The sequence below is a fragment of the Bombina bombina genome, chromosome 4 (assembly GCF_027579735.1).
Source record: "Bombina bombina isolate aBomBom1 chromosome 4, aBomBom1.pri, whole genome shotgun sequence".
NCBI lineage: Eukaryota > Metazoa > Chordata > Amphibia > Anura > Bombinatoridae > Bombina > Bombina bombina.
In genome coordinates, this window is record NC_069502.1 from 104,145,577 (window position 1) to 104,161,509 (window position 15,933).

The following is a 15,933-nucleotide window of genomic DNA, read 5'->3' on the forward strand; positions in this document are numbered from 1 at the left end:
TTAAGGGCCCTTGGTAGTTAATTATAGATTAGAGTTTTATTTTGGGTTGGATTTTTTTTAAAACAGAGTATTAGAATAGGAATAATTTTTATTGTTTTGGATAATTTCGTTTGTTATTTCTTGTAATTTTAGTCGGCTAGATTGCAAGTTTTGCGGTAACAGGGGTGCGGTGCTAATGAGCAGTTTATGCTAACCACTCACTTACAGACAGCACTGGTATTATGGGTTTTTACAAACCCGGCGTTAACCGCAAAAAAGTGAGCGTAGAGTAAAATTTTGCTCCCCGTCTCACCTCAATACCAGCGCTGCTTAAGTCAGCGGTGAGCTGGTGTAACGTACTCGTGCACGATTTCCCCATAGGAATCAATGGGGTGACCCGGCTGAAAAAAAACCTAACACCTGCAAAAATGCAGCGTTTAGCTCAGTAATGCAGCCCCATTGATTCCTATGGGGAAATAAAATTTATGTCTACACCTAACACTCTAACATGAACCCTGAGTCTAAACACCCCTAATCTTACACTTATTAACCCCTAATCTGCCACCCCCGACATCGCCGACACCTGCATTATAATTATTAACCCCTAATCTGCCACTCCAGACATCGCCGCCACCTACATTATACTTATTAACCCCTAATCTGCTGCCCCCAACATCGCCACCGCCACCTACATTATATTTATTAACCCCTAATCTGCCGCCCCCAATGTCGCCGCAACCTACCAACATTTATTAACCACTAATCTGTGCCCCCAATATCGCTGCCACTATAATAAACATATTAACCCCTAAACCTAAGTCTAACCCTAACCCTAACAACCTCTAACTTAAATATAATTAAAATAAATCTAAATAAAATAACTATCATTATCTAAATAATTCCTATTTATAACTAAATACTTACCTATAAACCCTATGCTAGCTACAATAAAAACTAATAGTTACATTGTATCTAGCTTAGGTTTTATTTTTATTTTACAGGCAAGTTTGTATTTATTTTAACTAGGTAAAATAGTTACTAAATAGTTATTAACTATTTAATAAACTACCTAGCTAAAATAAATACAAAAGTACCTGTAAAATAAAACCTAACCTAAGTTAAAATTACACCTAACACTACACTATAATTAAATTAATTCCCTAAATTAAATACAATTAAATACAATTAAATAAAATGATCTAAAGTACAAAAAAAAACAAACACTAAATTACAGAAAATAATAAACAAATTACAAGAATTTTAAACTAATTACACCTAATCTAATCCCACTAACAAACTAAAAAAGCCCCCCCAAAATAAAAAGCCCTACCCTACACTAAATTACAAATAGCCCTTAAAAGGGCCTTTTGCGGGGCATTGCCCCAAAGTAATCAGGTCTTTTACCTGTAAAAAATATATAAAAATGCCCCCCCAACATTAAAACCCACCACCCACACAACCAACCCTATTCTAAAACCCACCCAATACTCCCTTAAAAAACCTAACACTAACCCCTTGAAGATCACCTTACCGGGAGAAGTCTTCACCCAACTGGGCTGAAGTCCTCCACGAAGCCGGGAGAAGTGGTCTTCTAGACAGGTAGAAGTGGTACTCCAGACGGGCAGAAGTCTTCATCCAGACGGCATCTTCTATCTTCATCCATCCAGCACGGAGCGGGTCCATCTTCAAGACATCTGACGCGGAGCATCCTCTTCCTTCCGACGGCTAACACTGAATGAATGTTCCTTTAAATGACGTCATCCAAGATGGCATCCCTTGGATTCCGATTGGCTGATAGAATTCTATCAGCCAATCGGAATTAAGGTAGAAAAAAATCCTATTGACTGAGGCAATCATCCAATAGGATTTAAGTTCAATCCTATTGTCTGATTGGATCAGCCAATAGGATTGAGCTGGCATTCTATTGGCTGATTGGAACAGCCAATAGAATGCCAGCTCAATCTATTGGCTGATTGGATCAGCCAATAAGATTGAACTTCAATCCTATTGGCTGATTGCATCAGCCAATAGGATTTTTTTTGCCTTTATTCCGATTGGCTGATTCTATCAGCCAATGGGAATTGAAGGGACTCCAATCTTGGATGATGTCATTTAAAGGAACATTTATTCAGTGTTGGCCGTCGGAAGGAAGAGGATGCTCCACGTCGGATGTCTTGAAGATGGACCCGCTCCACGCCGGATGGATGAAGATAGAAGATGCCGTCCGGATGAAGACTTCTGCCCGTCTGGAGGATCAATTCTCCAGGCTTCGTTGAGGAGTTCGGCCCGGTTGGGTGAAGCCTTCTCCCGGTAAGGTGATCTTCAAGGGGTTAGTGTTAGGTTTTTTTTAAGGGGGTATTGGGTGGGTTTTAGAGTAGGGTTGGTTGTGTGGGTGGTGGGTTTTAATGTTGGGGTGGGCATTTGTAATTTTATTTACAGGTAAAAGAGCTGATAACTTTGGGGCAATGCCCCGCAAAAGGCCCTTTTAAGGACTATTTGTAATTTAGTGTAGGGTAGGGCTTTTTTATTTTGGGGGGGGCTTTTTTATTTTGTTAGTGGGATTAGATTAGGTGTAATTAGTTTAAAAATCTTGTAATTTCTTTATTATTTTCTGTAATTTAGTGATTTTTTTTTTTTGTACTTTAGATCATTTTATTTAATTGTATTTAATTGTATTTCATTTAGAGAATTAATTTAATTATAGTGTAGTGTTAGGTGTAATTGTAACTTAGGTTAGGTTTTATTTTACAGGTACTTTGTATTTATTTTAACTAGGTAGTTTATTAAATAGTTAATAACTATTTAGTAACTATTCTACCTAGTTAAAATAAATACAAACTTGCCTGTAAAATAAAAATAAAACCTAAGCTAGATACAATGTAACTATTAGTTATATTGTAGCTAGCTTAGGGTTTATTTTATAGGTAAGTATTTAGTTTTAAATAGGAATTATTTAGTTAATGATAGTTATTTTATTTAGATTTATTTAAATTATATTTAAGTAAGGGGTGTTAGGGTTAGGGTTAGACTTAGATTTAGGGGTTAATAACTTTAATATAGTGGCGACAAATTAGGGGTTAATAAATGTAAATAGGTGTTGGTGATGTTAGGGTCGGCAGATTAGGGGTTAATAATTTTTAACTAGTGTTTGCCAGACGGGAGTGCGGCGGTTTAAGGGTTAATATATTTATTATAGTGGCGGCGATGTCCTGTTCGGCAGATTAGGGGTTAAAAATTTAATTTTAGTATTTGCGATGTGGGCCTCGGTTTAGGGGTTATTAGGTAGTTTATGGGTGTTAGTGTACTTTTTAGCACTTTAGTTAAGAGTTTTATGCTACGGCGTTGTGGTGTAAAACTCTTAACTACTGACTTTAAAATGCGGTACCAGGCTTGACAGGAGAGGGTGTATCGCTAACTCGTAATACCGGCGCCATGCAAGTCCCATTGAAAAAATAGGATACTCAATTGACGTAAGTGGATTTGCGGTATTTCCGAGTCTGGCCAAAAAAGTGAGCGGTACACCTGTACCTGCAAGACTCGTAATACCAGCGGGCATTAAAAAGCAGCGTTGGGACCGGTCAACGCTGCTTTTTCAGCTACCGCAAAGCTCTCAATCTAGCCGAGTGTTTGTTATTTTTTGTAATGGTAGTTTTTTTTATTTTTTGTAATTTTAGTATTTTTTTATTTTTGTAATGTTAGGTTTTAGTGTAAGGCCGCTTATCTTTTATTTCACAGGTAAGATTGTATTTATTTTAACTAGGTAGTTAGTAAAAAATAAATAACTATTTACTAACCAGTTTACCTAGTTAAAATAAATACAAACTTACCTGTGAAATAAAAACCTAACGCCTAGATTTAGAGTTTGGCGGTAGCCGTCAAAACCAGCGTTAGAGGCTCCTAACGCTGGTTTTTACCGCTCGCTGGTATTTACCGCTCGCTGGTATTTGGAGTCAGTCAGGAAAGGGTCTAACGCTCACTTTGCAGCCACGACTTTTCCATACCGCAGATCCCCCTACGCCAATTGCGTATCCTATCTTTTCAATGGGATCTTTCTAACGCTGGTATTTAGAGTCTTGGCTGAAGTGAGCGTTCGAAATCTAACGACAAAACTCCAGCCACAGAAAAAAGTCAGGAGTTAAGACCTTTTGGGCTAACGCCGGTTCATAAAGCTCTTAACTACTGTGCTCTAAAGTACACTAACACCAATAAACTACCTATGTACCCCTAAACCGAGGTCCCCCCACATCGCCGCCACTCGATTAAATTTTTTTAACCCCTAATCTGCCGACCGCACACTGCCGCCACCTACATTATAGTTATGTACCCCTAATCTGCTGCCCCTAACACCGCCGACCCCTATATTATATTTATTAACCCCTAATCTGCCCCCCTCAACGTCGCCGACACCTACCTACACTTATTAACCCCTAATCTGCCGACCGGACCTCACCGCTACTATAATAAATGTATTAACCCCTAAAGCTAAGTCTAACCCTAACACTAACACCCCCCTAAGTTAAATATAATTTAAATCTAACGAAATAAATTAACTCTTATTAAATAAATTATTCCTATTTAAAGCTAAATACTTACCTGTAAAATAAACCCTAATATAGCTACAATATCAATAATAATTATATTGTAGCTATTTTAGGATTTATATTTATTTTACAGGCAACTTTGTATTTATTTTAACCAGGTACAATAGCTATTAAATAGTTAATAACTATTTAATAGCTGCCTAGTTAAAATAATTACAAAATTACCTGTAAAATAAATCCTAACCTAAGTTACAATTAAACCTAACACTACACTATCAATAAATTAATTACATAAAATACCTACAAATAAATATAATTAAATAAACTAACTAAAGTACAAAAAATAAAAAAGCTAAGTTACAAAAAATAAAAAAATGAATTACAAACATAATAAAAATATTACAAAAATTTTAAGCTAATTACACCTACTCTAAGCCCCCTAATAAAATAACAAAGCCCCCAAAATAAAAAAATGCCCTACCCTATTCTAAAATTAAAATAAAAAAGCTCTTTTACCTTACCAGCCCTTAAAAGGGCCTTTTTGCGGGGCATGCCCCAAAGAATTCAGCTCTTTTGCCTGGAAAAAAAAACATACAATACCCCCCCCAACATTACAACCCACCACCCACATACCCCTAATCTAACCCAAACTCCCCTTAAATAAACCTAACACTAAGCCCCTGAAGATCTTCCTACCTTGTCTTCACCATGCCAGGTATCACCGAACGCTCCAGGCTCCGAAATCTTCATCCAAGCCCAAGTGGGGGCTGGAGATCCATCATCCGGCTGAAGTCTTCTATCAAGCGGCGGCTGAAGAGGTCCAGAAGAGGCTCCAAAGTCTTCATACTATCCACGCAGAAGAGGAGATCCGGACCGGCAACCATCTTCTTCCAAGCGGCATCTTCTATCATCCGATGACAAGCGGCTCCATCGTGAAGACCTCCGGCGCGGATTCATCCTCTTCTTCCGACGACTAGACGACGAATGAAGGTTCCTTTAAGGGACGTCATCCAAGATGGCGTCCCTCGAATTCCGATTGGCTGATAGGATTCTATCAGCCAATCGGAATTAAGGTAGGAAAATTCTGATTGGCTGATGGGATCAGCCAATCAGATTCAAGTTCAATCCGATTGGCTGATCCAATCAGCCAATCAGATTGAGCTCGCATTCTATTGGCTGTTCTGATCAGCCAATAGAATGCGAGCTCAATCTGATTGGCTGATCGGATCAGCCAATTGGATTGAACTTGAATCTGATTGGCTGATTCCATCAGCCAATCAGAATTTTCCTACCTTAATTCCGATTGACTGATAGAAGAGGATGGATCCGAGCCGGAGGTCTTCACGATGGAGCCGCTTGTCATCGGATGATAGAAGATGCCGCTTGGAAGAAGATGGTTGCCGGTCCTGATCTCCTCTTCTGCGCAGATAGGATGAAGACTTTGGAGCCTCTTCTGGACCTCTTCAGCCACCGCTTGATAGAAGACTTCAGCCGGATGATGGATCTCCAGCCCCCCGCTTGGGCTTGGATGAAGTCTTTGGAGCCTGGAGCGATCGGTGATACCTGGCATGGTGGAGACAAGGTAGGAAGATCTTCAGGGGCTTAGTGTTAGGTTTATTTAAGGGGGGTTTGGGTTAGATTAGGGGTATGTGGGTGGTGAGTTGTAATGTTGGGGGGGTATTGTATGTTTTTTTTTACAGGCAAAAGAGTTGAATTATTTGGGGCATGCCCCACAAAAAGGCCCTTTTAAGGGCTGGTGAGGTAAAAGAGCTTTTCTATATTAATTTTAGAATAGGGTAGGGCATTTTTTTATTTTGGGGGGCTTTGTTATCTTATTAGGGGGCTAAGAGTAGGTGTAATTAGCTTAAAATTGTTGTAATATTTTTATTATGTTTGTAATTAATTTTTTTATTTTTTGTAACTTAGCTTTTTTATTTTTTTGTACTTTAGTTAGTTTATTTAATTGTATTTATTTGTAGGTATTTTATGGAATTAATTTATTGATAGTGTAGTATTAGGTTTAATTGTAGATAATTGTAGGTATTTTATTTCATTAATTTATTGATAGTGTAGTGTTAGGTTTAATTGTAACTTAGGTTAGGATTTATTTTACAGTTAATTTTGTAATTATTTTAACTAGGTAGCTATTAAATAGTTATTAACTATTTAATAGCTATTGTACCTGGTTAAATAAAATACAAAGTTGCCTGTAAAATAAATATAAATCCTAAATTAGCTACAATATAATTTTTATTTATATTGTAGCTATATTAGGATTTATTTTACAGGTAAGTATTTATCTTTAAATAGGAATAATTTATTTAATAAGAGTTAATTTATTTCGTTAGATTTAAATTATATTTAACTTAGGGGGGTGTTAGGGTTAGGGTTAGACTTAGCTTTAGGGGTTAATACATTTATTATAGTAGCGGCGAGGTCCGGTCGGCAGATTAGGGGTTAATACTTGAAGTTAGGTGTCAGCGATGTTAGGGAGGGCAGATTAGGGGTTAATACTATTTATTATAGGGTTAGTGAGGCGGATTAGGGGTTAATACATTTATTATAGTAGCGGTGAGGTCCGGTCGGCAGATTAGGGGTAAATTATTGTAGGTAGCTGGTGGCGACATTGTGGGGGGCAGATTAGGGGTTAATAAATATAATATAGGGAACGGCGGTGTTAGGGGCAGCAGATTAGGGGTACATAGGTATAATGTAGGTTGCGGTGGTGTACGGAGCGGCAGATTAGGGGTTAATAATAATATGCAGGGGTCAGTGATAGCGGGGGCGGCAGATTAGGGGTTAATAAGTGTAAGGTTAGGGGTGTTTAGACTCGGGGTTCATGTTAGGGTGTTAGGTGCAGACTTAGGAAGTGTTTCCCCATAGGAAACAATGGGGCTGCGTTAGGAGCTGAACGCTGCTTTTTTGCAGGTGTTAGGTTTTTTTTCAGCTCAAACGGCCCCATTGTTTTCTATGGGGGAATCGTGCACAAGCACGTTTTTGAAGCTGGCCGCGTCCGTAAGCACCGCTGGTATTGAGAGTTGCAGTGGCGGTAAATTATGCTCTACGCTCCCTTTTGCGAGCCTAACGCACTGAAAACCCAGCCATTCTGTGAACTCTAAATACCAGCAGTATTTAAAAGGTGCGGGGAAAAAAAAGCCAGAGTTAGCTACGTGGGTCGTTACCGACAAAACTCTAAATCTAGCCGTAAGCTAGCTACAATATAATTATAGTTATATTGTAGCTAGCTTAGGTTTTTATTTAATTTCACAGGTAAGTATTTAGTTTTAAATAGGTCTTATTTAATTAAGAAATTGTAACTTTAATTTAGGTCCATTTTAATTATTTTAAAGTTAGGGGGTGTTAGGGTTAGGGTTAGATTTAGCGGTTAATAGTTTAATAGTTATAATTTAGTGTTTTGCGATGTGGGGAGCTGTCGGTTTAGGGGTTAATAGGTTTATTTAGTGTTAGTGATGTCGGAGGCCAGAGATTTAGAGGTTAATACCTTTATCTAGTGGCGGAGATGTCGGGGAACGGCGGAATAGGAGTTAATAACTTTAATATAATGGTGGCGATATTGGAAGCGGCAGATTAGGGGTTAATACCTTTATTTCTGTGGCGGCGATATCGGGAGAGATTAGGGGTTAATAACATTATGTAGGTGTCGGCGATGTTGGGGCGGCAGATTAGGGGTTAATAACATTTTGTAGGTGTTGGCGATGTCGGGGGCAGCAGAGGGGTGTTTAGACGGGGGGTTTATGTTAGGGTGTTAGGTTTAAACTTAGCTTTTTTTTCCCCATAGACATCAATGGGGCTGCGTTACAGAGCTTATCATTCAGAGATCGCAGGTGTTAGGTTTTTTTCTAACACTTAGTCCCCATTCATGTCTATGGGGAAAGCGTGCACGAGCACGTCAAAACAGCGCTTGTTTTTTATGAGGTATGGAGCTTAAAAGCTGCATATCGCATGCACAAGCCGGCTGTTTTAAAACTTGTAATGGCTGCACTATGGAGGGTTATATAATGCAACTTTTGTTGTGTTCATTAAAAACCCTCTAGCGTGCATAACTTGTAATCTACCTGAAAGTGCGCAAATAAAAAGACTCTGTCCATTTTGATTATAGACGTGAATTGGAAAGTTGTTAAATATTGTGCGCTATATCTGAACCTTGAAAGATAATTTTTTACTTTAATGTCCCTTTAACCTGCTATGCCAACTCTAAAGTGACATTCGTCAATCCCCCAGGCTTCTCAGCAGCTTGTGCAATGATAAATGCAGGCAGCGTATTGCTTCCCGCCAGCTGAGATGCTGGACAGACAGGGGCAAGATGTCCGTCCTTGTCCGTCAGGCGATTAGTAAATGTAGCCTAATAACTTTATATCATAATAAATAATTGTTTTGCTCTAATCTGGATTTATTAAATATATATAAAAAAAAAAAACTTAAAGGTAACATAATTTTTTTTCTTACTTTGTATTTCTGAGTATTTCATCATAATCAGAAAACCCCAGCGCAGAGTCGTGGATGTTGTCTCCATTCCAGCAAAAAATAAATCACTCACAAGATGCACCAGATTTTCATTGCTGAAAATTTTTCCATGAACCTTGTCTTCCTAAATTTTATATATAAAAAAAATGAAAATGAAACAAATATGCAACACATATTTAAAATATATTTCAGTTAAACAAAACTATCTGCACTTTATTTAAATCCCATAAGGCTTAGATTACAAATATGATTGAACCGATAGTGCAGGGAGCATTGTCTTTAGTGCAACCTTGTGCAAAGAATAACACACCATCTGGTATTATAAATGGATTATTAAATATTTAAAGGGACAGTCTAGTCAAAATTAAACTGTCATGATTCAGATAGGGCATGTAATTTTAAAAAACTTTACAATATACTTTTATCAACAAATTTGCTTTCTTCTCTTGGTATTCTTTGTTGAAAGTTACACTTAGATTCATATGCTAATTTCTAAGCCCTTGAAGGCCGCCTCTTATCTCAGTGCATAGTGACAGTGTTTCTTAGTTAGACAGTGCTTATTCATGTATGTCATATAAATAACATTGTGCTCACTCCTGTGGAGTTATTTATGAGTCAGCACCGATTGGCTTAAATGCAAGTCTGTCAAAATAACTGAGTTAAGAGGGCAGTCTGCAGAGACTTAGATTACAGAGGTAATAAGTATATTAATATAACTGTGTTGGTTATTCAAAACTGGTGAATGAATAATAAAAGGAGTATCTATCTTTTTAAACAATAACAATTATGGAGCATACTGCCCCTTTAACCCCTTAGTGACCAGAGCACTTTTCCATTTTCTGTCCGTTTGGGACCAAGGCTATTTTTACATTTCTGCAGTGTTTGTGTTTAGCTGAAATTTTCCTCTTACTCATTTACTGTACCCACACATATTATATACCGTTTTTCTCGCCATTAAATGGACTTTCTAAAAATACCATTATTTTCATCATATCTTATCATTTACTATAAAAAAAATTATAAAATATGAGGAAAAATGGAAAAAAACACACTTTTTCTAACTTTGAACCCCAAAATCTGTTACATATCTACAACCACCAAAAAACACCCATGCTAAATAGTTTCTAAATTTTGTCCTGAGTTTAGAAATACCCAATGTTTACATCTTCTTTGCTTTTTTTGTAACTTATAGGGCCATAAATACAAGTAGCACTTTGCTATTTTCAAAACATATTTTTTTCAAAATTAGCGCTAGTTACATTGGGACACTGATATCTTTCAGGAATCCCTGAATATCCATTGACATATATATATTTTTTTTTAGAAGACATCCCAAAGTATTGATCTAGGCCCATTTTGGTATATTTCATGCCACCATTTCACCGCCAAATGCGATCAAATACAAAAAATTGTTCACTTTTTCACAAATTTTTTCACAAACTTTCAGTTTCTCACTGAAATTATTTACAAACTGCTTGTGCAATTATGGCATAAATGGTTGTAAATTCTTCTCTGGGATCCCCTTTGTTCAGAAATAGCAGACATATATGGCTTTGGCATTGCTTTTTGGTAATTAGAAGGCCGCTAAATGCCACTGCGCACCACACGTGTATTATGCCCAGCAGTGAAGGGGTTAATTAGGGAGCATGTAAGGAGCTTTTTGGGGTATTTTTAGCTTTAGTGTAGTGTAGTAGACAACCCCAAGTATTGATCTAGGCCCATTTTGGTATATTTCATGCCACCATTTCACCGCCAAATGCGATCAAATTAAAAAAAACATTACATTTTTCACAATTTTAGGTTTGTCACTGAAATCATTTACAAACAGCTTGTGCAATTATGGCACAAATGGTTGTAAATGCTTCTCTGGGATCCCCTTTGTTCAGAAATAGCAGACATATATGACTTTGGCGTTGCTTTTTGGTAATTAGAATGCTGCTAAATGGCGCTGCGCATCACACGTGTATTATGGCTAGCAGTGAAGGGGTTAATTAGGTAGCTTGTAGGGAGCTTGCAGGGTTAATTTTAGCTTTAGTGTAGAGATCAGCCTCCCACCTGAAACATCAGACCCCCTGATCCCTCCCAAACATCTCTCTTCCCTCCCCTACCCCACAAATGTCCCCGCCATCTTAAGTACTGGCAGAAACTCTGCCAGTACTAAAATAAAAGGAAAATTTGTGCATTTTTGTGCATTTTGTTTTAGCATATTTACATATGCTTCTGTGTAGGATCCCCCTTAGCCCCCAACCTCACTGATCCCCCACCCAACAGCTCTCTAACCCTCCCCCTCTGACTTAATGTGCGCCATCTTGGGTACTGGCAGCTGTCTGCCAGTACCCATTTTAGTGAAAATATGTGTTTTTATTAAAAAAAATTCCTTTTTCTGTAGTGTAGCTTCCCCCCCCCCCAATACCAACCCCCCACCCCTTCCAGATCGCTTAAATGCTTTTTTTTTTAAAATGTTTATTTAATTTTTTAATACCCTTTACTCTTTACTTTTTTTCTGTAGTGTAGCGGTTCCCACCCGCTCCCGCCCCGTGCACGCGCCCTCCCGCCACCCACCGTGCACGCGCGCGCGCCCGTGCGCGCCCCCGAAGGCTCCGCCCCCGATCCCGCCCCCCTCCACCTTCCAGATCACACCGATGGCCGCCCACCCGCCTCCCAAGTCGGCTCCCACCCACCAACGATACCGGCCATCGATGTCCGGTGCAGAGAGGGCCACAGAGTGGCTCTCTCTGCATTGGATGGCCAGAAAGTGTTATTGCAGGATGCCTCGATGTCGAGGCATCACTGCAATAACCGGAAAGCAGCTGGAAGCGAGCACCATGCACGGCACATTTGTCAACTTGTCCAATTTCAATGCCGCCACCAAATTACTTCCATTGTCAGAAACCACTTTGCCAATCTCCAGTTGGTGCGGAGTCAGCCACTGATCCACCTGTGCGTTCAGGGCGGACAGAAGTGCTGAACCGGTGTGACTCTCTGCTTTCAGGCAAGTCAACCCCAAGACGGCGTGACACTGCCGTATCCGGGATGTGGAATAGTACCTGCGGAGCTGGGGGGGGTGCCGTTGATGTGGAGCAAAATGCAGCAACAGAAGAGGACTCAGCCGAGGAGGTTATGGAAGAGGATGGAGTAGGAGGAGTAGAGGAGGTGGCAGCAGGCCTGCCTGCAAGTCGTGGCAGGCCTGCTGCCACCTCCTCTACTCCTCCTACTTCCATAACTTGGCAGCCATTAGCAGGTTACCCAATGCACAGTGTTGGTGATATACCTGCCCTGACCATGCTTTGCAGACTAGCTATCAGTGGTCATATGACCCTTGCCCCAATACTGTGTGCCAGACATGCCATTACTTCCTTTCGAGCACAATCGAGTACAGGTTGGGGATTGCCTTTTGTGAAATGAAATTTCGGCCGGGTACCTTCCACTTCAGTGTCCCAATAGCTAAAAAATTTTTGAATGCCTCAGACTCCACCAGCTTGTATGGTTAAAGCTGGCGGGCTAAGAGTTCAGACAAGCCAGCTGTCAGACACCGGGCAAAGGGGTGACTTTGTGACATTGGCTTCTTACGCTCAAACATGTCCTTGACAGACACCTGACTGTGGGCAGATGAGCAGGAAATGCTCTGGAAGAGAGACGGAGTGGCGGATGGTTGAGAGGGGGCAAGGAGGAAAGCAGTGGTTGACGTGACTGAAGATGCTGGACCAGGAGGAGGATGGCAGCTTTGAGTTTGTGTGCTGCTTGTACTCATGTGTTGATCTCATAGGTGTTTGTGATGTGCGATCATGTGCCTTCGCAAAGCAGTTGTACCTAGGTGGGTATTGCACTTCCTACGACTCAGTTTCTTTTGGCACAGGTTGCAAATGGCATCGCTGTTGTCAGAGGCAGACACACACAAAAAATGCCACACTGCTGAGCTCTGCGATGACAGCATTCTGGTGGTGGCAACAGCATGCGTTGATTGGCGTGCTGTCTGGCTGACCCCGGGTGCATGCTGTCTGACTGTGCCACTAGCTCCTTGCGATGACCTCCCTCTGCTTCCAACTCTTCTCCTCCTCCTCCTCTCTGTCTCCCCATCTGAACTTTCCCCCTGTTCTTCTTCTCTTCTAGTGGGTACCCACGTGACATCCACGGACGCATCGTCATCATCAACCACTTCACTTGTATCTGACAAATCAACAAAGGAAGCAGCAGCAGGTACAACATCATCATCATCACACTGTACGTCCATGTCTGTAATGCTGCCTGACTGAGACATATCACTGTTATCTACATCCTCTGTCAATGATGGTTGCGCATCACTCATTTCTTCCAACTGATGTGCAAAAAACTCCTTTGACAGATCAAGTGAAGCGGCTGTGGTGCTAGTGTTGGTGGTGGCGGCAGGCGGGTGAGTGGTGGTAACTTGAGAGGTGCCCAAAGATAGCTGGAGGAGGATGGTGCATAAAGGTTCGGAGTGGAAGCTATAGAAGATTGAGTGTCCTGTGTTAAAAAGTCAACTAAGTCCTCCTCAGAACTTTTTGAGTTCATGGGACGTGGCCTCTGAAAACTGGGCATTATTCTATGGCCAAAGGGAATCACAGCACCACGACTGCACCTGCGGGGTGGCCTGCATCTGCCTTTTTTTTTAAATGTACACTTACACTACTATTAAACAAGATATGAGTGGTGGCACTGGGCAAGTGGGAACAGTATACGCTGTGAGCCTGGCACACACGCTGGCAGGCAGGCAACTGCAATTAGATTACACAAGCAGACTGATGTTTCACAGTCAAAAAAGTTTTTTTTTTTATTATTTACACTACTGTTACACCAGATATGAGTGGTGGCACTGGTCAAGTGGGCCTGGCTGGCACACACGCTAGCAGGCAGGCAACTGCAATTAGATTACACTAGCAGACTGATGTTTCACAGTCAATTTTTTTTTTTTTTTATTATTTACACTACTGTTACACCAGATATGAGTGGTGGCACTGGGCAAGTGGGTCTGGCACACATGCTAGCAGGCAGGCAACTGCAATTAGATTACACTAGCAGACTGATGTTTCACAGTCAAAAAAGTTTTTTTTTTTTTAAATTATTTACACTACTGTTACACCAGATATGAGTGGTGGCACTGGGCAAGTGGGCCGGGCATACACATTGGCAGGCAGGCAACTGCAATTAGATTACACTAGCAGAGTGATGTTTCACAGTCAAAAAAGTTTTTTATTTTTAAATTATTTACACTACTGTTACACCAGATATGAGTGGTGGCACTGGGCAAGTGGGCCGGGCACACACGTTGGCAGACAGGCAACTGCAATTAGATTACACTAGCAGACTGATGTTTCACAGTCAAAAAAGTTTTTTATTTTTAAATTATTTACACTACTTTTACACAAGATATGAGTGGTGGCACTGGGCAAGTGGGCCTGGCACACACGCTAGCAGGCAAGCAACTGCAATTAGATTACACTAGCAGACTGATGTTTCACATTCAAAAAAGTTTTTTTTTTTTTTAATTATTTACACTACTGTTACACCAGATATGAGTGGTGGCACTGGACAAGTGGGCCTGGCACACACGCTGGCAGGCAGGCAACTGCAATTAGATTACACTAGCAGACTGATGTTTCACAGTCAAAAAAGTTTTTTTTTAAATTATTTACACTACTGTTACACCAGATATGAGGGGTGGCACTGGGCAAGTGGGTCTGGCACACACGCTAGCAGGCAGGCAACTGCAATTAGATTACACTAGCAGACTGATGTTTCACAGTCAAAAAGTTTTTTTTTTTATTATTATTTACACTACTGTTACACCAGATATGAGTGGTGGCACTGGGCAAGTGGGTCTGGCCCATACTCTAGCAGGCAGGCAACTGCAATTAGATTACACTAGCAGACGGATGTTTCACAGTCAAAAAGTTTTGTTTTTTTAAATTATTTACACTACTGTTACACCAGATATGAATGGTGGCACTGGGCAAGTGGGCCGGGCATACACATTGGCAGGCAGGCAACTGCTATTAGATTACACTAGCAGACTGATGTTTCACAGTCAAAAAAGTTTTTTATTTTTAAATTATTTACACTAATTTTACACAAGATATGAGTGGTGGCACTGGGCAAGTGGGCCTGGCACACACGCTAGCAGGCAAGCAACTGCAATTAGATTACACTAGCAGACTGATGTTTCACATTCAAAAAAGTTTTTTTTTTTTTTTTAATTATTTACACTACTGTTACACCAGATATGAGTGGTGGCACTGGACAAGTGGGCCTTGCACACACGCTGGCAGGCAGGCAACTGCAATTAGATTACACTAGCAGACTGATGTTTCACAGTCAAAAAAGTTTTTTTTTTAATTATTTACACTACTGTTACACCAGATATGAGGGGTGGCACTGGGCAAGTGGGTCTGGCACACACGCTAGCAGGCAGGCAACTGCAATTAGATTACACTAGCAGACTGATGTTTCACAGTCAAAAAGTTTTTTTTTTATTATTATTTACACTACTGTTACACCAGATATGAGTGGTGGCACTGGGCAAGTGGGTCTGGCACACATGTTAGCAGGCAGGCAACTGCAATTAGATTACACTAGCAGACTGATGTTTCACAGTCAAAAAAGTTTTTTTTTTTTAATTATTTACACTACTGTTACACCAGATATGAGTGGTGGCACTGGGCAAGTGGGCCTGGCCCACACTCTAGCAGGCAGGCAACTGCAATTAGATTACACTAGCAGACGGATGTTTCACAGTCAAAAAGTTTTGTTTTTTTAAATTATTTACACTACTGTTACACCAGATATGAGTGGTGGCACTGGGCAAGTGGGCCGGGCATACACATTGGCAGGCAGGCAACTGCTATTAGATTACACTAGCAGACTGATGTTTCACAGTCAAAAAAGTTTTTTATTTTTAAATTATTTACACTAC

General features: G+C 40.3%; 1 protein-coding gene across 1 annotated transcript in view; it reads right to left on the reverse strand.

Annotated features, from left to right (window-relative positions):
* The window catches only part of LOC128655265 (cytochrome P450 2C5-like), a 217,747-nt gene that overhangs the window by 41,675 nt on the left and 160,139 nt on the right, over positions 1-15,933 (reverse strand). The window contains exon 6 of the mRNA XM_053708926.1: positions 8,988-9,129. Within this exon, the coding sequence (XP_053564901.1) occupies positions 8,988-9,129 (142 nt within the window). The remainder of the gene's footprint in view (positions 1-8,987; positions 9,130-15,933) is intronic.